The sequence below is a fragment of the Dasypus novemcinctus genome, chromosome 5 (genome assembly GCF_030445035.2).
Source record: "Dasypus novemcinctus isolate mDasNov1 chromosome 5, mDasNov1.1.hap2, whole genome shotgun sequence".
Taxonomy (NCBI): Eukaryota; Metazoa; Chordata; class Mammalia; order Cingulata; family Dasypodidae; genus Dasypus; species Dasypus novemcinctus.
Window position 1 is genome coordinate 40,724,004 of NC_080677.1, and position 25,679 is coordinate 40,749,682.

The 25,679-nt window shown below is 35.8% G+C and overlaps 1 protein-coding gene and 1 non-coding gene across 9 annotated transcripts in view; one reads left to right on the forward strand and one right to left on the reverse strand.

Moving 5' to 3' along the window:
* Positions 1–25,679, reverse strand: part of HDAC9 (histone deacetylase 9) — a 996,672-nt gene that overhangs the window by 220,855 nt on the left and 750,138 nt on the right. For all 8 annotated transcript variants that reach the window (XR_011648800.1, XR_011648799.1, XM_071215127.1 and 5 more), the window contains 3 exons: positions 22,703–22,836; positions 12,232–12,352; positions 7,497–7,546 (listed from right to left, as the gene is read on the reverse strand). Coding sequence is in view for 6 of the 8 variants with exons in the window: in XM_071215127.1 (XP_071071228.1) it covers positions 7,497–7,546; positions 12,232–12,352; positions 22,703–22,836 (305 nt within the window). In the remaining 2 variants the exon portion in view is untranslated. The remainder of the gene's footprint in view (positions 1–7,496; positions 7,547–12,231; positions 12,353–22,702; positions 22,837–25,679) is intronic.
* On the forward strand, positions 11,666–11,781 carry LOC111766413 (U5 spliceosomal RNA). The gene has a single exon (XR_002798469.1). It is a non-coding gene; the product is annotated as a U5 spliceosomal RNA (small nuclear RNA).

Sequence of the window (25,679 nt, forward strand, 5' to 3'; positions counted from 1 at the left end):
AGACAGAATTTTTCTTTTTTGTTCAGTGCTATATCTTCAGTTCCTGGCCTTTAATAGGTACTCAATAAATATTTGTCGTATAAATAAGTGAATAAGTGAATGAATTCTGTCCCAAACTGTGGTAGCTATCAGAAACTGTAAATATACTAAGTCCAAAAGCACAGAGAATAGTCTGCATCTAGTAGTGCTGGGCTTTTGACTCTGTCACACTTTCTATTAATGTAATATTGCACTGATGCTGGAAACTGTACTTCCTAGCTCTCAGAATGAGGAGTAGATGTCTCCATCAAAGAATGCTGAGACAGGAAGGCTAACCTGTAGAAATATTTCATTAGAAAAGCAACTTTAGCTCTTATTCAACTAAGAGTCCAGATATTCTGATTACCTTTGGTTCATGTTGCCCGTGATCTCCCTGGTTTTTCCTACTAGACCTGATGCATAGGCATAGAGAAAGATTAACATAGAGTCTAAGTGAAAATTATAATAAGAGAAATGAGGGGAAATTGAAAAGAAAAGAACAAAAGAATATTAGAAAGGGAAAGGATGAAGCTAAAGTTTGCCCCATGCTTAGTGCACAAGAGGCTCTCATGAATGGATAAATGTTGCAGTGCCTAAATGAGGCGCAATCGGTAAAGAAAAACAAGGAACTCTTTAGGAGAGAATGGTTTTACTCCGTATAGAACTTGATTAGCTATTTCTTTGAATGGCCACATTTCAAAATGACAGGATCATTTTGAGAAGTATTTAAAGAGAATCATATATGTATCCAGAGTAAATATTAGAGGCCATATAAATCGTATTAGTACTCAAAACATTACAATAGAATAATTTAATCTATGATTTTGGATGCATATAATTCTCTAATGTAGTCTTATTAGTCTTCATGATTCTATGCATACTTCATTGCTAAGATAAATGAATCAGTGCTTGGTCTTTTAATTCATTTACTTTACTTATTATTTTATATTTAAAAATAGGACACTGTACAGGAATGATGCTGCTGGCCTAGGGGTCAGGGGCTCTGTGTTCTGCTGGGGTTTGAGATGATGAGGTCCAGGGACTGTCTGTGAATGGCCTGCTTATGGCTCAAGCATTCAGTAAACTAACTCGTTTCAAGTATTGTTTGAGAATGTAGAAGTAATGTTTTACTGTCAATATTTCATGCAAATCCATAATAATATATTAATATTATATATTGGATATTAGATTGTGACAGGGATGAATATTAGGATCCGGAACTATTCAGGGTAGAAATATGGCAAAGGAAAATATAAGTCCAGTTTTTTCTCATCAAAATGAAAATTTGAACTGGGCCTCGATTACCTGCACTGCAGGCTACACAATATGGATACAGTCACAAGATTTCTTTTTACTAGGTAGTACCATTTCCTTTGTCAACTCTATATTTTTATTTGTCCTAAACTTCATGTTTTATTGACAGTCAGCAGTAGCAATCAGCAGATGATTGTATATTCAAACTTGTTGAAGAATGTTTTAATTTCTCTGAGTTTTTATTTTGTAGACTAGTAGATTTCCTGGGTTAAATGGAGGCTTAAATTTTATCGAAACCATTTCTGTTAGCAATTGCAGAGTCTAAGGCTGAATCTCTTCTTGTCTGAATTTTTATAATCAAGGCACATAGGCAAGTGGAGAAAATTAGCATTGAGCAGAGAAAAATTATAGAATAAGAAATTCCAGAAATGGATGCGTTTTCTTCCCTGCTGTAGACATTACTTAGGTTGTTATAGTTGCACATGTATTTTTATAGGTGTCGTGGCTCCGAGTGTGCAAAAGGCAGGTCTGAGGCTATGATGATGACGTATGTAAGTTACCTTGTTTTAACAACGGAAGAACTTTAATGTCTTTGTTTATATTTACATTTACTTTAAATAGGAAAATGAAATATTATTTCTAAATGCATCAAGCTATAATGTGAAAGTAATTGAAAGAATTTAATTGCCTTTGGAATGAATCAAGAAGGAAGTTAAGGTTTTCATTTCTAATTTTCCTCTTTCCTACAACTGGCATCAGATGCTTAATCATTCTATACAACTTCACATTTTTCAGTAAACACAGAGTAATATATATATATATATATATATGTTTATCTCTATAGGGAGTGTTGTCTACATCTACAACCATTACGAAGTATACACAATTAGCATAATATAGGCTGTACTGAAAACTTCCTTTGTTATTTAGAAGGAATTCCCTTGTTTAAATAATATTTAGTACTGTATTTTCCAAGTCTGGGGCAATATGATCTTTTTTTGAATCTGTATCATGGAACAAAGTTCTCCAACAATTTCATTAAGGTGGCTTATCAATTTACTTTTTCTAGGTGCTGTGGGATGTTCCTGACAGTATCATTTGCATCAAGTTTAAAACTGAAAGAAAATCAAATTATGATTGAGAAGAGAAGATGGGGGAAAAGCGCGATTCCAGATCCTCTAATTGTGCCAGAGGAAAGAGGATGGTGATGTATCTTTGATAGAAGCGGTAGAGGAAATGAAGAATTGATTGCAAACCAGGTTTCAGCTGAGCATTAAGGTAAGGGAAATAGACGTTAACCTGATTACTCTACGTGAGAACCAGATGCTGCCCCCTCCTCTTTCTGCTAATGTAACTGAAGGCATTGTGCCTGCTCAGGATAACTGCATGGGAATAAGACGTGGTACATATATTTACGAAAAAAGGAAGGGGTTTCTGAGGTAATATTAAAACTCCAGGAACATCCAAACTTTTGGCATAAACCTTAGATTGTTTCTACAAGGAAAAACATCCCTGCTAATTGACAACAGCTTGGTGCAATCATCAAAAATATGGTGTGTTGTTACGGCCTATAGAACTAATGGCTGCCACCCACACCCCACATCCCTATGTGCACACACACCCATTCACTTACTTTCATTACTAACTGCTCTTGAAGATTTAGCTTATGGCTGCTTGAGTAACCCCCTGACTCCTCTTTACGTTATGTTTTGGAAGCCCCTCCTTTATGCTCCCATAAGACAACATTTACCAGATCAGCAAAATGGATTGGCCATGAGCAACCGAGAAGAGTAGTCTTATTAGTCTTTGAATTCCTGTACCGTGCCTAGTCATTGGAAACAAGCCTTATCTTATTTTTCCTGCCCCTCACTCATCATTTCATGACCTAAAATGTTGGTTTTTTTTTTTTTCCAAAGAGGACCATTTAATTTAGCTACATGTCCATAGGTTTGGTCATAAGATAAAAGTTGTTCTCAAGTATTATAACTTAACAGAAAGGAGGAGTCAGCGAAATCCTTTGAAAGTTTTACCATTGGACTATTGGATTTTTTTTACTGTTATGGGGGAAAATAAATGCAGAAAATCAATGAGGTACAATAAATCAGAAAAGAGCATGAAGGTCTAAATGTGGTGGAAAATAACATACAGAAATTTATTCTCATGTGCATGTGTGTGTGTGTGTATATTACAATTCAGAAGGAAGAACTTACATTTTAATTTTGATAACGAAAGAAAATTTAAGACATTGCATCCAATTTTGCCTTTTTGTATCTACTTTAGTAAATAACTGAAATGTCTCCAGAACACCTCAGAGCAATTGAAAGGAACCTGAAATTACCTCCCCGCATCACTTAGTCCTTCTCACCCATTCCTCTTGCCAAACTCACAGCAAAGACCTTCCTAAGCCCCATGGTGTGTCAGATCTAGGTATAAGCAAATAGAATATGGACGGAGTAAAGTTTTGTAATAAAATACTGGCTTTGTGTTCACAGATTTATCAAGCTGCTGCTGGAAAAGGTGACGTGGTTCAATATCGGAGGGCCTGTTTTGGCCACCTCTTTGCCCAGTTAGGCAGGCTGAAGTCTGCGTGCTCTGCGGGTCCCCATTCCTTGTAGGGAATTGTTCTGCCTCCTCCTCAGCTCCTCCTCTCCCAATCAAGGGTCTGACTCTGCACACTGACCACGTTTACTTCTCTGCCTTTTGGCACTGGCAGCTCGTCTGTTGTAGGATAAAAGTGGAATTCTCTGCTGTCTGCAGGGCTTTCCCCAGAGAACAGAGCACGAAACCCAAACTTATATAAAATCATATCCTGTTTGCAAACATCATATTCCCTCGGCTTCTCACTAATCTGGTCCCGTAAACCCCAGCACAGCTTGGAAGCCCATTCCTCATCTAAACAAATGCCATAAGCCCCTTTATACTTTTACAACCATGTCAAAAAATAATATTGCCTGCCAATAGTGATGTGATTGGAGTTGCCTCCTCAGAGCCATAAAAGAAGCGTAGAGTCTGTTATCAATTTCTCTAAGTGTATCAGGGGAATTATGGGTCGATTCAGTTCCAAGTTATAAATGACAACTCAAAAGCCGCAGAAGCGTTTGAAGCTTGGAGCTGATGACGACATTATCATAAAAGCCTGCTCGTCCTTGCTTTTGTGGGTTTTTTTTCTCTTTTTCTTTTTGTGGCCTATCAAGTGAAGAAAGAAAAAATGAGGCTGAGAAATGATTTCAAGATTTCTTCACACAGCAGCAGGTCAGATGGACAGGAAAATGATCACTATTTTTAGGGATATACCCTGAGGACAGTGAACTGAAGTGATCCTGCACTGGCTTTTGTTTCCCGAGTCACTTAATTATCAACTCACTATACAATGACCAAGTCCAAGGATTTGGTAAAATGCTCATTTCAACTGGTACATTTTCTTGTCATGCAATCACACAGTAATCAGAAATGAGTCATGCAATAGTAACTAAACAAAATGAGAACCAAACACAAAGGAATTTGGAAACCTTGCAACTTGCTCAAAATGCAATTCTGGAGAGCACATTTTAAAGCAACTTAGACACCATTCACCGACTGATCATGTAGAGCTACTTGACTAACATAAAATCATCACACACAGTTTTAGTGGAAAATTTAAAAAGAAATAGGCATTTTCTAATTTGATAATGACCCAAGAAGTCTCCTCAAAATCGAATTAATTCATCAGGTTTCAGTGAGTAAATGTTAAACTGATCTCAGATAGAATATATATATATATAGTAAGAAAGCAGAGGGTACTTTAACAATCGGGGAGCACTAAGATTTTGGAATTTAAACTAATGGGTCAATCTTAGCTCATTTGAACCAGAAGAGTGCCTTAAGACAAAAGCAATTGCAGTGGTTTCCAAGTTCTACAGGGTACCCCCAGGTTGTTAAGTTAGGGTACTCCAAATGTATACTGGGTATCTTTTTATGTCTAGTACTGCCTGTCGGTGAAAATTTAAACTGGTTTAAATCCAGAGACTTGGAGTTTCTTATAGCACTTGTAACAAAAGCAAAGTGCTGAGGGGCCAAGATGGCTCCTGAATGCCTTAAGAATACAATTCGGTTCCTGATAAAAACAAAAAGACTGAAAAAAACAGTTCTCTAGAGAATTAGCAAATGCAAGCTTGCACACACCTACATATATATACACACACACACCGTCTCTCACACACATTCACACGCAGCTGGACCTGGATAAATACCACCAGGAGACCTATAGGCCAGTTTGATAAATAGGGGCTCCTTTCTCCTGCACAGATAGAGTCAAACTAATCCAGCCTTCCTCCTCTTCATTCTTCCTCTGTTTGTCCAGGCTAGATTTGGTCACCACCACTGCTGCCACTCTCCAGAATAGTTCCATATTCAGGGAAATTGTTGAGACTTATTTTATGATACTTCAGCAGAAGGCACTATTCATTCCTCAAGCACTTCTCAGGGCTTCTAGAGCAGTTCTAGTTAAGGAAAAGAAGTTGCCTTTTTGTGGGTCTGGGCAGTTAAATAGAGGTACTTTGCATTCAAGGGATAGTGAGTTAGAGACACAAAGCAGCTCAGGCCAGGTGGGTATGTCCTAGGGAGCAGTCCCCAATTCAACTCTGGGTCATGAATTAAATGTACTTGCAAATGAGTGGGAGTTTGATGACCGCCTTTCTTTTAACAGCATTAATTTCCTTTCCATCACTGTGCTCACTAAGGGGTAGCTAGCTTTGTTTCATTTGTGGCCTCATTTGCAGGTAACCAGCTATTCTCATCAAATGGCCACTTGGGAGGTTAAAAAATAAGAAAAAGTAACCCATTTTAAAAGGCAGCTTATCTTCTCCTTTCTACAAAGATTTTGCCAGCTCCTGACTTCTCAGGGGGGTTGCTAAAAATAAGCAAGGACTAACGCAAGGTGATGGTCATCTTTTGCAACGGGTCAAAAAGCAAACCCAGCCCAATAGTGAGCTGCCCAAAAGGGGCCGCTCTAAATCTGCCACTCTGCTGCACTGCTATGCCGCCACAGGCTGTGTCAGCTCTGTATAAGACGAGAGCTGTGGAAGGACTTATAAAGTTCTTCTGGAGTTCCTCGTCATGCATATACATGTCAGCGCCATTCTTTCAGTCTTTCCCCTTTACCGTGTGACCTCAGGAAAATAACTTCACTTTTCTGAACTTCCAGTTTCTCTCCTGTGAAATGATATTAATAAATAATGATGGTTTTACAAAGTTGTTATGAACCTGGGCTGTTATGTTAGTAAACTATATGGTAGGTTGTAGTTGCCACTGTTATTTCCAGGAGGAACAGAATCACAGGTGAAGGAATAAAAAGCTTACCCCTCACTAAATCTAGAATCATTAAAATGATAGAACAAATCAAAAACACACAGGATTCCCTTATATAAAATTTAATTGTAGCAAAAAAAAAAAAAAAAGCCTAAAACATGACATATAGAGGACTAGTTTTTTTCTTTGCCTTCAATATCCAAATAACCTAATTGACTAAAATTCCTTAGTCCTTGGAAACCTGGCCTAGAATTATGTTGTCTAAACATGACTTAACACTTAGTTCCACAGGATGGTGGTTTGTTACTGGGAAGGGTTAACTTTAAATAGATTGAAGATTATAGGGTATGTTCTAATCATCCACAAAAATGTAGACATTTTTCTTCATATGTTGCTGAATTCAAACAAATTTGTCCTTGAAATGTGGTATAAATATCCTGTGTCAAAAGACTTTGTTAATTATTGAAGATAAAATGGTCCCAGGGGGGCTCACAAACAAAATTTCCCAAAATGCAAAGCTCTTTGTGAAGTTTATGCCATTTTCACCAGGAATATGATATATGTGCATAGTTGGTATGACTCTAGTGAAATGCAAAACTGTGTAAATCCACTCAGATAACCTTTTCTTCAGTTACACAAGAATCTAGTAGATCTGGCTTCACAGGCAGGTGAACCTGTGCAGTAGCACAAGTCCCTTCCCTTGGAAGGGACCTACATTTGGTTGACTTCTTGGTTGTCGCCATGTTGAAATTCGTAATTTTTGAACAGAGGGCTCCATATTTCAATTTGGCACTGTGTCCTGCAAATTGTGTAGTCTGTCTTGAAGTCTAGCATAACCTCTACTAAGAAACAGCCTTAAACATACCTGAATAGACATAAGAAAGGAGATTTATTGGAACTTGGTGCTATTTAAAATCAGTAAATGAATTCACACTTACCCCAAGTCCACCACAAGGTAAAGAGGAAAAAAACTTTTCAGAAGTATCACCTACACAGTAAGGAGACATGAAAAATATATAAATTACAAGTTTAAATCTAGTCGTTTACTTTTGATAAGTATTCACTAATACATATTATTTCACATGCTATTCATCATGTAACTTGGAAGGAAATCAATGCATTTTTAGATCCAATATTCAGTAGACTTCTTTTTCAGAATACCACTGTTCTCTCTCTATGAATACACAAATAAAAACTCATAGCAAGTGGATACAAATACTATTACATGTAGTCAATTGCCCCACATGAACAAACACATAACGATTAAATTTGAGTCACAAGATTTTCTTTTGGCCTATGCATCCATATTATACATCATAATATCTTTTTATTTATAATTTTTTGTTAATAACTCAGCTATTCACCAAATACCTCTAAAGTGATATTTTGAGCCAGCCAGCCTAAAGATACCACACTCTGTCATTTTCTAAAGATTTCCAATAATAAAACATCATCTTAAAAACTCAGACTTATTCTTAATTTCTACTTCAGATATTTCTAAGAACAAGGATACTCTAAGCTTCTCTAACATTCAAAATTTTTTAAACAAACAGGTCACAAAACTCTATATCATCCCATCTGGGGAATCTATAGAACATAAATAGAGAAAGATAATATCAATATAAACATAAATACAAACATAAATATATATGTCTGAATCTTAAAGGTGGTTATCTCAGAATTATTTCAAATAATTTGTAATTTTTAGTAATTATTTTGTTTACATGCACTTTTCTTTTCAACATTATCTATTACATGAATAGAGAAAACAAGAGTTACTACGCCTAAACCTCTAAGGCTAAAATCTTCCATGAGAAATAATTAAAGTGAAAGGCAGGAAACATTTCTATCTTACGGTCAAATGGTTCTGAAGTGACTCAGATGCATCGCTCAGCAGATCAGTAGTAGGACGAGGTAAAAACCTCCAATTCACCTATCTCAATTCATTTGTTTTACCGATGCTCAATGAAATAAATAATAATGAAAGTTGAAAATGGATTTGTGGTAGAATTTGCATGCTATGTCAAAAAAAGTCTAAAAAGATTTTACTGTCACAGAAGGAAGTTTATTTTGAAAACAAATTGTGTGAGTTGATTTTTCAAATAGAATTGCATACAGATGGAAAATGATAAAGAAAAGTGCAAGTGCAAAGGAAAAATAATAATATATCTAGCTATGTATAGGACATTCAAGGGAAAAATACGAGAAGTCACAGAAAAATAAACAAATCATAGAATAACATTAAATCTGGAATAATGACACTAGTTAATGACATATCAAAAAATTCTTGGATAGGAAGGAGAGGGGTAAAGTTTCCTTAGGTTGTTCCTCAGAAAAAGGATAATTCTGTATCCTTGAATATTTTACAAGAATGTATTCAGGTCACCTGTGAAATCAGAATTTATATGTGTAGTTTAATATCTGAACTCCTCGTTCTATAGTCAGTGAAAAGGAATAGAGATAATATTACTATAATGTAGTAACATAAATTTTAAAATAATTTTAAAATAGTAGTAATAAATGATACACCATTTAAGGGAAATTTTGTTTAATAATGTTTACATAATAAGAAACAGGCAAATAATTGATCATTTAACTTTAAAGTAGAGTAAAAGCAATTTTTAATTCACTGAACTAACTGGATTTATTCTTTAATAATGTCATATTGCCTAATCAAAGGACTGAGAGCTGGTAGCTGTAAGATAATGAAAACTGGTAATGAGAATGACAAGAATATTAATCCTGAGGAAAACCTTGCATGAGAAATGACTGGAAAGAATGTTTTTAAAGTGTTACCTTACAGGGCCTAGAGTATTTAAAAAGATAAATGGTGGCTGTTTTCAAATCAAATTATTTTATAAACTATAGATGCCTTTTAAGATACAAAGACTGATAGCCCTGGTCATATTGAACTTTTATTTAAATTGTCAAAAGAGTAGTAGCATCAATTTAACTCAGTAAAGATCCTCCCCTTCCCATGTGCTGAGAGGAATTGAGGGAGAAGAGAGATGCATTGGAGTGGGGGCGGGAGGAGATAAAGAGAAAGTATCTTGCTAGTTCTCTTTATACATTCACACATGGCCGCTTCAACCTGGTCTTTTATATATTGTTTAAAAAAAAAGAAACCATAAGCCACAAATGTCCTAAATTCAAAAAGAACAAAGTTTGAAAAGCTAAACCTGTAATAAATAATGGGATTTTTCACTTAGAGCTTAGATTAAGCAAAATCAGCTAAATTTCTGGGCTCATGAGAGAAACGAAAATCATTTGAGAAGTATCATCAAGGTTGGGTTTATTCAGAGATGTACTTGCCAGGTGCAATGGATGTGTCATGATGATGGGAGTGAGTGTTGCTGGGGGGGGGGGGTGCAGTGGGGGTGGTGGGGTCGAATGGGACCTCTTTTTTTTTTTAATGTAATATTTTTACAAAATCAATAAAAATAAAATAAAATAAAGGTTGGGTTTATTGCTTGACATCAAGGTCCAGCAGCCTGAACTGTCCTTTGTTTATCTGTGCCCATACAGCCTGCCACAAAATCTTGAACCTGCTGGACTGATCACTGAGAGGTGTCTAAGGAACTCTACACCTGTTTCAAAAGTTAACCATAAAATTCATCAATCTATGAATATTATTTCACCCTAAGTATTCAACACTAATGAGATGAAAGGTCAATTCACTTGGATTAAAAAATGGAGTCATTGCTACTTGTTGCTTTCATCATGTATGTGAACATGCATACATACACAAAAAGGACCTTTGTCTTAGTTCCAAATTGTACACTGGAATTCATACAATAATGGTTTTGAAACATCTCTCAGAGTTTGAGAGATGTTGATATTCACCATTTGATTAATTCCAGTCTATTCCAATAAAGTCAGGTAAAGCTTTTCTACTTGTTTCCTCTTAACTAAATTAAAATATAACATAGAAATAGTTTCCTGTCACTAAATGATTGAGTATTTTGACCCTATAAACCATGAGAGCTAGTATATGGTTTACTTCATCTTTGTCATCAGCTGGGTGGGAATATTAATTCCTGTTACAAGAAGGATATTTATTATACAATACTCAGCAAAAAAGAAGTACTTTGTGTAAAATATCTGCATGAGCAAAGATTGGTTCTTTCAAGAGAAAGAAGTAAAAACATACAGAGCATATATATTTAAATTTAATTATTTGTCTTCATGTTAATGTACAACTTTAATTGCCCTATATAAGTTATCTTTGGATAATTTGAATTTTAGCAATATGTTTCCTAAAATTTGCATAACATTTTTGTGTTCCCTTCCTACTTCTTCCCAAACTATTACCACCACTCCACATAGGTACACATATGTTTACATACTCATCCATATGCCTTTCCTGCATAAATTTGGGGATGCCTGCCACTATTTTTAAAAAGGCAGATTATAAGTGCAATAATGTATAATTATTGATGTCCCCTTATATTTGCTTTCTGAGATGCCCACCTATTACATGTCACATACTTGCTTTCAAGTTGTTAAATATTAGTGGAATATTAACTTAAATATTAGTGGAATATTAAGTCATATTCCACTTAATATGAAACCATTTTGAAATATTGAATTAGGTGAAAGAGTCCCAATCATTTGCAACTGACCATAATGGGTTTACTTGGAAAAAAAGGGACAAAATTGCTCCTAAAATCCCTATTTATAGTTAAAATACTTAAAACATGACTCTTCTAGCATGTATTGCCATACCATTTATTGTTATTCGGTTATAAACGTTATTAATAAACAATATAATTGACACAGCTCTAAAACAAGGTTTTGTCACTAACTTTTCCCAAACATCCCTTGTTTCTGTGATTCATATAAAGCTCATATAAAGGTGTGCAAACTAAATTTTGCTTTAAAATTCAATAACAAAATCCAATGTTTGAAAAATTCATGTAATAACTAAAGATTACGCTTATTAGTTTTCCTTTACTGTCATTTAGTTTACTATTTAACTCCATAGGTAAAGCAAGCATTAAACATATTGCATTAAGTTTTGAAATGCAGTTCTCCAACAAAATTATTATGTTTAGCATACTACTAAACATAATAATAATGTTTTCACTTTAAAATTATATTATGCCCAATGCTCTGGTTTCTCTTCAGATCGTATAAATCTTTCGCCTTTTACTAAAGATTTCCGTGGAGAGAAACAATTCTGAGTCTGTAACCAATTTTTTGAGGCTTTGCAATTGCAAGGCTAGTTGAAAAAAAAAAAAAAAAAAAAAAATTATATTATGCCCTTTGTTTATCAACATCATAGAAAAAAAGAACTGAGAGACATGAAACAAATGGAAAAGTGAAGATAATTTCGCATAAAGAATTTGAAAACGTTTTCTTTTAGGTTAAAAATGTAAGCAACCAAATGCTACACTGCATTTATTCTTGTGTGTTAAACACATTCTATCTATGTACATATGCTATCAAAGAATGGTTGATTTAAAAATAAATATCATGGAACTTGCACAGCTATTTCCTAATGTGTTTCTTAATTTACATTGATCTCTATTGTAACCAACTCAGTCTACAAAGCAATGGTGTAGGAAAAACTGATTTTTGTTGCACTGCTTGCCAAATATTTTGAACTGACACCAGCACTGACTAATGACAGTGCTATGTGCTGTTCTCAGTAAAATGGAGGCTCATACAGACCTAGGAATGTCCTGGGGTCCAGCTTCTGTCCATCCAGGGGGTTGGTGCCATACAACAGTGAGTGATGTTCAGAATGAACAAGCTGTATTTCCTCCAGGCTGGCTTTCCGACCTTGAATTCGCTGAAAGAAAAGAGCAGAAGCCTCCAGTACTCTATTGACAACATTTAGAACAAAATAAGACCCTCAAATCACTTCTAAGATGATTGATAATGAGCTGAGTCTCATGCAGGAATGTGACACTGAGTTGTTTATTAAAGCACTGGAATAGTACTTGAAAAATGAGTGAGTCCATACACAGCCCAGATCCAATGGCCAGCTTATTCCTAAATGGGCAATTGACATAAAACATATTCTTCTTGGCATAAAAATAAAACTATAATAAAGAGGTTAATATTTAAAAGCATCATCTTATAAACAAACAGGTACTACTGTTTTTGCAAAGAATAAGTCTATTTATTAAAATCTTATTTTAAACTCATCTTACGAAATTGTTCCAATTATGCCCTAATTGTTTCTTCAAGGGCAAAAGTTAGTACCAGATCATTTTAATGCACTTGATTGTCACAAATATGATCACTTCATGTGTGTGCACCTCATGGTAGTGTTAACCTAGACCTAAGATACTGAAAAGACTTTCCATGCAAAAAAAAAGTTAGGAAGTTTTGGTCTTGGTCTGGTCTTGGTAAATGGTCTGTGATGGGTTCAGTAGATAAATTCAGAGAAAACATTTAGGAAACTTTTATAGCAATGTGAAAGATCATCTTTACATCTTTTGAGTCTAACACAGAACTGGAAATTGTATTTTGTATACCTTAGATTTTTATTTTACTCTTACAGTTATTCATTTTTATTGTATTTTATAAAAGTATTGTCTGTGACATTGGAAAATGAACAAAAACAAAACTTCCTGTAGATAGTTTAGAGAGCACTGTTCTAAACACAGTCAATGTTTTTTACACATAGGGTAGGCCAGAGACTTTCACTCCAGCAAAAATGATCCTTCGACATGAACAAAACTGAAAATTAAGTCAATCCTCAATTAGGCAATATACAAAGAGTTCTTCCTGACCACATTTCTCATTGACACATTCATGAGCCCAATAAACATGAGGCTGGTGTGTGAAGTCAGTTACCCTTAACTGTTGGAAATTGTTGCACTTCTAAAATTACATGGATGGTATAAATATTTCACTAAAATATATGCTAAAATATATATTACCTCAAGTTTGCACTAGTTAAATATTATTTAAGTACCCACAGAGCTACAGTGAAATCCAGAGAGAACCTGTTCAGGGAATTGCTGTCCCCTCATGTTCCTGAACATAGAACCATCAGTTGACATGGAAACACCAGAAGGCAACAACCCCTCTTCGAGGACTAGAACAATTCCATAGTCAACCTCTCTTACTTTTCAGTGTTGATATGTGGTTAACTGGGGCGGCAGGCTGGGAAACCCTTGATGTACTGACACTTCCTGGGGGATTGCTGGGTAAGGGGCAGAGTTGTGTTTGTCACAGAAAATCAATGACCAGGTCACAGTAAGAGAGGAATGGTGGGGGTTCGGTGGGAAACAGGAAGGCGGTGATGTACAACAGAAGTTCTTGACATTGTGCCGTTACGAGAACAAATGAACTCGTAGGGGATTTTCTTTGCCATAGCACTGAAGTTCCCTATTTTTGACATTATCTTCCAGCTTTGTGTAATCCAACTGACATTTCTAGAAAAAATAAAAATATGCTTTAGAGAAATTATTCTTAGGTAGATAAGATGAGAATTCTAATATTGAAGGTTAAGACAAATTTATTGACAGCCGTCTGGTCAGCCATCTCCTGATCAATAAACATGCTACTGACCTAGGTGGCCTGCAGGTAAGCATTAAGTTTGAACAGATTTATGGAAGACCAGAAGTACCACAGAGGTAGAATGACAACAAATGAAAAGAAATGAACAAGAGAAAGTTCAAAGTCAATATGAAGGAGAAACATTTTAACTGTGAGATGTCAGCTTATGGAAAATCCCCCAAGATAAATAATGGTAGCTCCAAGGACTGGGTGATCTGAAGGACCAGAGCACTGGAAAACAGACTGGCAAGGAGTCCTAGACTGGCAGAGTAATGAACACCACAAAGTAATAGGGCTTCCAGTTCTCATTTCTATGAGTCTAGGAAATCCATAACCACTAACATCATATATCCTATACACCGATCCAGTGAAACACCAAACAGTGTCAGTTCTGGAGCTAACAATCAGACTCATGTTTTGACTACAATCATAAACCTTCATCAATTTTCTCACTTTCTCCTATGCTGTAAAGATATTTCATAGTCCTAAACAGGATTTTTGCCTCTGGTATAACTCACTGAAAATCATTAATAATGACCATATTTCATATTTTCATAAGCCAGGTTTTTATATACATACATACATATATATATATATATATATATTTTTTTTTTACATAGCACATGCTTCAAGCTTGTCCCAACTCTTTATTAAACCCCTACATTCTCACTAGCATTCAAACTGAATTCTCAATCACACATTGGAAAAATAATCTGCTAACAAGATTTTATTACTAACAGTAGCTCAAGTGCTGGTAAATCACAAGAGGACACCTGTTGAATCTCAGTCATCCCTTGTGTAATATTATTCAACTAATAGCAAAGATACAGCATCTAGTTAAACATATATAGTATTTATTCTAATAATCTTTCCTTCTAGTTCACTATCTAATCTTCTCCTCACTATTAAAATGTAAAATAATTCAAAAGTTTTCACACTGATTTCTTCCCCCTCCCCTCCTCTCCACTTCCTTTTTACTCCTAGGAAGTATTTTCGCTGACTTTTTTTCATTACTAGAAAATATTTCTTCAAAATAACTGCACTAAACATAAGGAAGTAATCATTTTCAACAAACAGCATCCACTTCTATGACTGCTGGAGAACAAACCCCACAAACATAGTGCCCATGACTCTACAGAAAGAGAGTGGCGCAAACCAAATCAATATGCAGAATGCTTTTACATGGTCAAGGATCTGGAGAAAAAGTTTTTTGAGATTTGGATCTCACAGGAACACCCCTATGGGAACTTGGTGGGTGACTAAGCAAAAAATTCCAATATAGCAACACCTTCTGTTATTTCTTAATTCACAGAATCTCTGTGATTCTGTTTTGCCTCACTTTGTATTAGATCTCTCAAATTTATCACATCCAACTTTTCCTCTCAAGTTGAGGTCTCCAACAGTTTCCATTTTCTAGTACTCTTTCAATATTTTACTATGTTACTTATTTATGCTTAGATATTTTCATTTAACACCTTCCCATATTTTCTACTTCCTGTGTACCCTTCATTCCTTTGTTTCTCTCTCATAATGCTCTCTTGAGTCAAAGGTCAACAATACAATGACTCACAAATTAGGATAAAGTACTCTGATACTGTTTAATTTAGGGAAATATTGATTTCCATTCTCAGAGATATTTGGTCTGCAGGATGTCTGTCCAAAGTCATTTATGATATACTGACCAAAACTAATTTTAAGCATTCTGAGGATATTGGAACACTCAGTACATTAAGGGATGGAGTTCATCTGGGGAATTCTCATTTGAGATCCAAATATAAGCTTTAAATATGTTATCAATATAGGCCTTGGAATGAAAGTTTCTTCTTTCATCTTCTCAATAGAGAAACACTTTGATGTATGATAGTTCATTGTTACATTATCATTCTCTGTGACTTGCATGCTATCGATTTCTTTCCTGAAAGTAGGAGAGGATCTAATGTGTGGTGAGTGCCTGCCTACTCTGTGCTAAGCACTTTAGGAATATGATCTTATTTAGATCAGACCCAATGTAGCTCCAGAATGGTCTACTACATTCAGGTGGGAAGTCTGAATAAAGTTGTTTAAAATGACCATATCATTGAGTCTCATGACACAGTAGGGTTCTTCCCTAAAGAAACAGTCCTTCTGAAATGAAGCCCCTTATGCAACCTGATTATAGAAAGAATGTTCTGAACATGATCTACAAAGTCATACTGTGACAGGATAAAATGCAGCCTACCCACACCCACCCACACACAGAGCACACACGGTATAGATTCATATTTTTTTCTGCCAAGGAGCAGGGTAAAAAGGAAACAGTTCTATTCTTTCCCCTCCTGTGTTCAAAGCCTGGACTGAGGCCAGTGTCCTAATCAGTTCTCATTGGCCCTGGAGGAATCAGAACCTTTTGTAAAATATAATAAAGGGCAGAAAATCATGATAAAATGCATGAAAAAGCAGTGCCTTTGGTTAGGGAACTAGAAATAATTTAGCAGAACAGATTGATTGCATTGGTTTGGTATTATTGAGGACATGAAAGGGCTCATTTTGTGGCGGTTCCAAACTAAGAGAAAATGTCCAGCTTAAATTTGACAAGTCAAAGTACCTGCCTCCGCTGGGGGAGACTCCATTTTCTTTAATCATTTTCAAAGTGGTGACATATTAGGCAAGAATTTCCCCTGAAATATCTCATTTTCTGAAAAGATTTCATCCATTGTCCCTAACTATGGGCTTTTTTTTTTATTCTACAAAAATCCACAAAGCTACAGACTGAGTTAAGAAAAAAAATCATAAATAACTTATTAGTGTCAAAGTCACCCTCTGCATCCCATACTTAATGTTTAATGGGTCAGTTCACGTCCTGTTCCTTAGTCTTAATAAACATTTCTGTCTTAAAAACAAACACAAAAATCTTGTCTCATTGCTCATGCCCAGGTGTACCTACTGAAATTTTCAAATGCAGCCAATTAATCGTGACATAAAAGATGGTTTCCCACCACCAGCACTCTTAGCTGCCTTCTCTACTTCCATAACTCCTTTGTCTTCTAACAACCTGTCCGACTCATCATTTTCCTCATAACAAAGGGTGTGGAAGAAGGAAAGAGGCAATCAAGCAGGCAGGCAGCTGAGCAGGCTTTTCATCCTTCCACTTGGTCACATGGAAAGAAAGTGAAGTGAAGGAGGCCTGCGTTCTAGTTCTGACTCTCACTTGCCTTTAATGTGACTAAATCCAGCTATGAAGCACCCCTCTGATCTCTGATTATTCATCCAAAAAAATGGGGAGCTTCGACTATATTACTAAATATACAATCCTATATGAAATAACCTTCTGTATAATAAAAACTCAATGAGTAATACCTTACTTTGATTTATGAACTTGACTTGGGCAATGGAATACAATCATTGCAGTGATAAGTTACTATGACTGAGGATTTTCCAAAGGACTCTAGCTATTCCTTGAAGCCCATTTCTTATAAGTTAAATTATAATTAAAAAAACCAAGATTATTTTTCAGAACTCATATTACTGGCCTGTGACAAGTTCAAAATAATGGACACTTTAAATATTTTTGCATATGTGACTTCTGAATTAATACTTGTGCTTCTGTGGTAAATACTTGCGTGACTCTCAGGTCTCTAAATATTTGATTCCATTCACCTGTTTGCCTCTCCCTCATTAGGCTTGTGTTAAGAAGGGAAGTTTCTATTGCAGTGACTCTTAATGTTTACTGCACCTTGGAATCAGCTGGGGAGGTCTGAAAAGTACTGATGCCTGCATCCTACTTCCAGAACTTCCATTTAACATTATCTAGGGGACAGCCTGGACATACGCTATTAAAAAGCTCCCCAGTAGACCCTAATGTGTAGCCAAGATTGAGAACCAAATGTTAAAGGGTGTTGTTCATTCTTCCTACTCATAAATGAATTCAAGATACAACACTGTACTAACTAATATTTGAGATTATGGAGTAGCTAAAACAAATGGTTGGAGAGGGGAGGTTGGGGGAGTAAAAGTTATCTGTTTTGTCTTCAAAATGACAAGTGCCTTCCACTTTTATATAATAATGCTTGATTTAGTCATTATTATTTATTTTTAAATACTTTAGCAGATGGAGTAATTTGAAAAGCACTTCAAAAAAGCAGCCGATCCCATTCGATAATAAAGGACTAGGGAAGCAGACTTGGCCCAGTAGTTAGGGCGTCCGTCTACCACATAGGAGGTTGGTGGTTCAAACCCCAGGCCTCCTTGACCCATGTGGAGCTGGCCCATGCACAGTGCTGTGCCACGCAGGGGTGTCCCCGCATAGCAGAGCCCCACGCACAAGGAGTGCGCCCCGTAAGGAGAGCCGCCCAGCGGGAAAGAAAGTACAGCCTGCCCAGGAATGGCGCCGCACACATGGAGAGCTGACACAACAAGATGACGCAACAAAAAGAAACACAGATTCCCATGCTGCTGACAACAACAGAAGCAGACAAAGAAGACGCAGCAAATAGACACAGAGAACAGACGACTGGGGTGGGGGGGCAGGGAGAAGGGGAGAGAAAGAAAGAAAGAAAGAAATCTTAAAAAATAAATAAATAAAGGGCTGGAGTGGTAACAAGAATATTGACTAGGTAATTTAAAAATTTTTATTTCTACCTGCATGAAATCATTACATTCATCAGAAAAGTCAGGAAAAAAAGTATTATCCCGTCATTTAGCTGCTCAGTTCTCACTACTTGCTTTATGCAACCGAAGCTGTTACATTGTAATTTTTTTAATTGTAAGTGGCCATTTTAATGGTTCGGTTTAAAGCGTTGATTTTCTGTAGTAATTATACATGAAATAAATTTCCTTTCAATTTTCAGATGGCTGAAAAACATAATTATTCATATTTTGTTAATAAACTTAAATACCATTATTTTCTAATTCCTGTATCTTTCTACAGATATTATCAGAAGGGCGGGATTTCTTATTTCCTTTTGCTTGTTGTTTTCCAAATTAATTCTTCCTTTTTAGCAGAAATAAAAAAACAAAGCAACAAAAAAGATTCAAATCATCTTAATTCTGATTATAGGCTGCACATTTATTTTTTATCTATATATCTTCCTGGGTCCACTCTACAGTGATAAACAGATGTTTCTCAGACCAATGATAAAATATTACTTGGTTTACTCTTCCCATCTAATTCATTTGTACTGCTTCCCAAGACTGCTATATCCTTCCCTGTTTCAGTTTCTTATTGTTTTGTGGTTAATGCTAAGACACAAACACATGCAATTTTTTTGCAAACTAAACAAAACAGTAAGCTGTTATGTGCTGCCATCTAGTTAGATTACACTATAAAACAAACGTTTAATTGAATTTCCATTAATGTGCAGCATTCAGTGCTTTACAGCCTTGATGCCAGAAAACCTGTACATTCCATAAATGTATTTCCAAAGAGCAATAAAATTCTTTATTTAGATTTTGCAAAAGGGACCATAAGAGCCCTCGTGTATGCAGGAGAGTGTGCTGAAGACTCCATCCCTGAGCGCCTCATCTTGAGATTTGACACTAGCCCTGGCCTCCATTTTTCTCATCAGAACTTCTGGGAAATCCTAGAAGGGGCAACAATGGCTTGGCTTTTGTGTCTTAGGATTGTTTTGTAATTACTTTGTGTTGGCACCTAAATAAAAAGAGTTCAACATTTCAGCACAAGCATGTTGCTTATGGTTTTGCTTATGAATTCAGTGAAACAAAGTTATTCAGTATTAGTCACAAACAGGCAATGCAAATTCCACATAATGTGTAATCCAACAAAAGCATTATAAAATATTATTCTCAAAACAAATGTGAGAGTAAGCAAATGTCTGTGGGTGGCTTGGAGGGATGCAAGCCATGAGCACTTCTGGAAAAATCACCGCAAGGGCATTTCTCACAGATGACAGGTCAATCTGCCATTTTTTACGTAAAGCAGAGTGCATTCTTTTCCTCAGGAACACACACACTTTTGAAACCTGGCCACTGAATCAAAGAGCTCGTTCCTGAAGAGGACACCAAATGACCCCTCCAGATCCATTTCTCATGGTAACAGTATAGCTGCTGGTATTGCTTTTGTTTCCTAACAGAATCACTGAACTTCCTAGGAATGATTTGATGGGGACGGAAATTAAATGGTATTGGCTTGAAAGACTACTAGCTGCCTTGCTTTTTAAAAAACAGTGCCACATCACGCCAAAAGAAGTTAACCCATGTAACCACTGTAATCTAATATAATGAAGACTGGTGTTTTCTCTGGCTGCCAAACAGGACTAGTAAGCAAAGCCAATTTACATTACGGCCTACCACCTAAGAGCAATGTGTTTACTAAAACACCCTAGAAATGGAGACTGCTCTTAACCAAAGAAAACATTATGTTTCAAAAGGACTCCTTAAGGCCTTCTAATTTCATACAGAAATAGAGTTAGAAGAGATTCTAGCAAATATCCTAATCCTTATTTTACACATGGAATACCAAAAATCAGTGAGGTTAAATGATATGACCAAGTTACATGGAAAATAAATGACAGAATAAGGTCAAATCTAATGTACCATGACCTTTGAAGGAATTTACTGTTAAAATGAACTGATAAAATGTATGTTTGATTTGTGAATTAGTCTACCATCTTGAAATAAAAGAGCTCTTTTAATGCTTTCAAATTCCCATCTTTTCTATCATTTCATTATTATTTAATTAATTGCAAAATTGACTGCTCTGCTGATTGAGGAAAGCTGACCTTCTCTGACTGTCAGCAGGAATGAGACTTCTTACCTTTTGGTCCCAGTGAAATAGTAACCCCATAAACAAAAGAACTTGAATACAGATGGAAGGAGGGAAAGCTCATCAGCAGAAGGCCTGGAATACTTCCTTCTGCACACGCTGATATATAACATCCCACTCTCTCTCTCTCTTGCTCACAGGGCTCCTCTGATGGTGTCAAGGCCATGGTGACAGCTGACCACAATCTTCCTCATTTTTTTCTGCCTTAAGCCCAATCAATAATAGCCTTCAACGTGATAGAAACATAAAACTGACCCAAAACCGGTGGAAGTTTGTAATTACATATTTATTTTTGTGATTATTTTGTGTATTATATATTTATTTTTGTGATCCCACCAAATGGTAAACTCTTTGAAAGCAACACTTGTATTTTTCTTATGCAGTATTATATCTCCAGCTCCTAATGCAGGTGCCTGGAAAATTCAAATCTGGATAAATATTGCTGAATGGACATATTACCCTTCTCAGTGTGTGGCCCCTAGACTAGCAGCACAAGGATCAGCCACACACTTGTTAGGAATACAAATTTTTGGACTCTACTTGAGAACAAATGGATCCGAAATTCTGAGAACGGAGCCCTTGATTTGTGTTCTGACAAACTCTCCAGATTGTTCTGATCTATGCTGAAGTTTAAGCATCACCGTAATCGATAAATGATTGACATTTGTCTAGCCACAGTGTTCTGCTCACTGGCAGCTCATTCTTGTCATCTCCACAGTGTTTTTGACATTTCTTCCTGTACCTGATACCACATCAGTCAGTGTTGCATAAATTGAATTACATAGTTTCAAATCAAATAATAAAAGACTAAAATTAATGTGACATAGGAGGAATTGAAAATGAAGACTGCCCAGAAAGGGATAACGACAGATTTAAAATTTTAAGAGCAGTGTGACCCATCATTCCATTTCTTTCTGCACTTTGCTCCTTTCATAAACATAAGGTAGTACATCTTAGGAATACTACCACGTAATAATGCATCTCAAGGCTGTGATCAGCTATTGCCAATTTGAACTAGTTGGGACCATGCCAGTTGCTCAAGTATATAATACTTACATGTGGAAAAAACTAAACAGAGATGCCTTAGCTGGCAAAAGCACAGAAAGATGCCGAGCAGGAAAGCATCTACAATGGATGCAAAGGTGAGACAGGAATGTTCACATGAATAAATGTACTTGATCCATCAAGAATAACCTACCACAAATAAGTCTCCTTGCTGGTGGACTTCATGTACTCTGTACAGGATTGTGTAGAAAACAGTGGTTTGGCCTCCAGATTGTATTATTGGAACCATCAAATCCATAAAGTTAGCTCTAAAATTGACAGAGTATGAAAACCTTTGCCATATAAACGGATGCCACTACAAAGATGAGTGATGGACTTGTACTCAGGAAAGACTCAAAGAAACAAATTTAGCTTAAATTCCTTCACTTTTGCGACTTTTCTGGCAAACAGATAGTTAATCTTTTAAATCTGTTTCCATGAGGCAAAATTGGCATATATCTGAGTATCAAATTGTAGCTTATAACAAAAAATAGCAAATAGTTATCTCTTAACTTTGCAGAGTTTCTCAGAAGAATAACTCAATAAATAATATTTATTTGGAAACCAAACAGTGCTACCATGCCTACAATACTCATACCTCAGTCAGAGCAGGCACATATCAGGAAACTGCTAAATCCATCCATCTTCACTGAGTAGCTACATTAGTGTGCCCAGGCCAGAGTCAGAGGGAAAGTTCTGAGCTACAGATGTCTGACAGTTCATCAATCACAATGTTTGCCCTACATGGCTAACATTTTTTTTCTGCTACTACCTCTTTACATGATTTATTTAAGTAAGTAAAGAGTGTGGCCAATTCAGGATTACCTCACATTTATTTAGCAACCCAGTTTCTTGCAGCCGTGACCAGATGCTCTGGATTCGTCCAGCATGCTCAGGGTGGGTGGTGGAGTTGCCACAAATACACTGGTGTTTCAACATCAGAGGGTCATAGGCAATTCCTTCAGGAGAAAGGAAACACAGAAGGAGATTGAATAATGATACAAGTTAGAAAACAATAGGATTATTCCAAGAAAATCATTGTTTTAAATATAAATTTTACAAGTAGAAAAATAATATTTATCAGCAAATACTCAGGAGCCCAGGAGAGCTATTTAGTTCTGTGTATCTGGATATATTTGCAAAGGATCCAACCTACAGTTTAACCAGTATTCAGACCTTCATTTAGTAAAACTGTAAAGTAATGAAGACGGTGCCATTTTAAGAAACTTCGGATTTTAAAAAAAACACTATAATTTTACTTGTATTTTACATATTCTGAGGTATTCTAAGACTGATAATTCAATTCAATAGAGGCTTTAATTTTATCTTTGGAGCCGCAAAATGAACTGGCTCTTTAAACCTTGAATCTATTCCATGAATAATGCTAGTCTTACTTTAGATCAAGGTTACATTCTTGTGATAAACTTCCGCATTTCCTATTCCTCATCTATTCTGTGCTTCGTTTGTGCTTCAAAGCTGTGTTTTGCTTGCTTGTGCTTTTCTAATAATTTATGCCATTATGTATGCAATATGTGTATTGAAGGTTTTGAAAAATATTTCTGGAACTTTTGAAATGTGTTTTTTTAAACACCAATGTATCAATTGCAATACCTTTAGTAGTGACATAGAGTAACTTAGCGAATAAAATTCCGCTCTTAAGTTATCGTGACAGTATATTTCATGTTTCAGTGAGATCCCACAATGTGAACAAAGTTGTAAAAATCTGACAAAATGAAATACTAGGAGTACATAAAATAGGACTTATTTTAGAATTAGAAGATGATTACAACAGTGGTTAATTTTTAAAAGGTTCCACCCTTAGGGGAAAAAACATGTTACTTACAAAGTTGTCTGACATAAGAAATTATTTAAAAGAGCAAATAATGTCCAACAAATAACCATCAAAGTCTATTCTCAGAAAATTCATGATAAGAAATTAATGAATATAAATATGTATTCTAGAACAGATAAGTACTATTACAATGTTAGAGGTATTTATTTACTCAAGAGGAGAAACTACTTTTTGTTGAGAATATTAAAATCATACATAAGAATGCTGCATGCATTTTAAAATCATTTGGTTAAATTTTGTCTAATAAAACATGATATTATTGGTCTAAATAGTATCATTCTTAAGACTCACATGTCTTTAAAATCCATCCTATACCCATGACACTCACATCGTCACCTTCCACTATAACCTCCCTTCTGAGTTGCACACTTATCTATTCAATTGTCCATTTAAAATCTCCACTTGGATGTCCCATAGTATCAAACTGAAAATTCATGATCTTAAACTGCCCTAAGTGTTGCTCTGTTTCAGTAAAGGGCATCAGGATCTGCCATTGCTCATGTCAGGAATCTTAGTGACCTCTGGACTCCCCCTCTTCAATGGACCAACAATTTCTCTCCATAAAAGACTTTGAACAATGCACTTCGGGAATCCTGAGATAGTCTGAGATTCACTCTCATTTCACTAGCCAAACAGCAGCAACTACTTTTGCATAAAATCCTGCAGAGACTTCGCTGATAAGCTCAAAATTCCTCAAGGCCAGTAAAGGCCAGCAAGGATATCCGCCCCTCCCCCCACCCCAGTTTCATCTCAAACTACTCCTTTCCTAACTTTCTATTCCTCCCACAAAAGTCTTCCTTCTATTCCTCAAAAGGGTCAAAATCTTGCTGACATTGAGAGATCGTCATACCTTCTATACCATCGAAGTCAGAAATTCTTCCTTCCTGTCCCTCCTAATTCCACCTCTCATCAGGCTAATCCCTACTCATTCTTCAAGCTCAGTTTTTGGGTCATTTCCCCAACAAAGGATTCCCTAAGATTGGTTAATGAGGTCTCTGCTATATGCTCTCATAGCATACTCTAGTTATCTTTGAGAACATTTATCATAATTACATAATTATATAATTTTGTCAACTGGATGGGAAGATCAATGAAAGCATAGACTATAGCTAGTTTACTACTATAAGGTAGTAATTTACTACTGATAAATGCTTGGAAACATGCTTAGTACATCTTCGGTCCTCAAAATTATTTGTTAATGAATTAACAAAAAAGCATATATAATTGAATAGATTCAAGAACTAGGTCAGATATCATGACCACGCTGATGAGTATAATCAAGAGAAATCTCTTGGACTCTTGAAGTCTTTTGTGGCCTTACGTCCTTAATGATCTACCTTTTCTTTTATGTCTTATCTTCATTTCCACATTCAAGTGCACTCTTATTACCTGGCTTTATATTTATACATGGTGTTTTGTACAAAAAGTAGATGAATAAATATTTTAAAGTAAAGCCAAAAGGAAGATATGGGGAAAGCAGAAAGGAAAGCAAGCAGGCAGGAAGGAAGATTCAGACTTAACAAATATTTGTTGAGTTGCTCATAGGTAATAGGAATTGTTTAACATATTTTCATCTGTAGTTTCATACTACTTAAAATAAAACATATTGTAATACAGGGGGGACGCATAATACCTGCTCAATTTGAAAATATATTCTTCAAGAATAGAGGTTCTAATTGTTAAATTGATTAACTTGTTCAATATTTTAACTCTTGACATGTCTAACCTTGCCTCCATAGTAATTTTCATCTTTTAGCAATATTTTCCATATAAATTACTGGTGAGAAAAAAAATGTGAAACAAGTTACAGTGGCTTGATATTATTGCAGGTATCTGGAGATTATAATACAAAGTCCCGGAACTCTTGAAAAGACATTTGAATTTAAGGGGAAATAAATAAAATCTGGAATCTCAAAGCTCTACTGATTTATCCTAATGATGTATCAATGA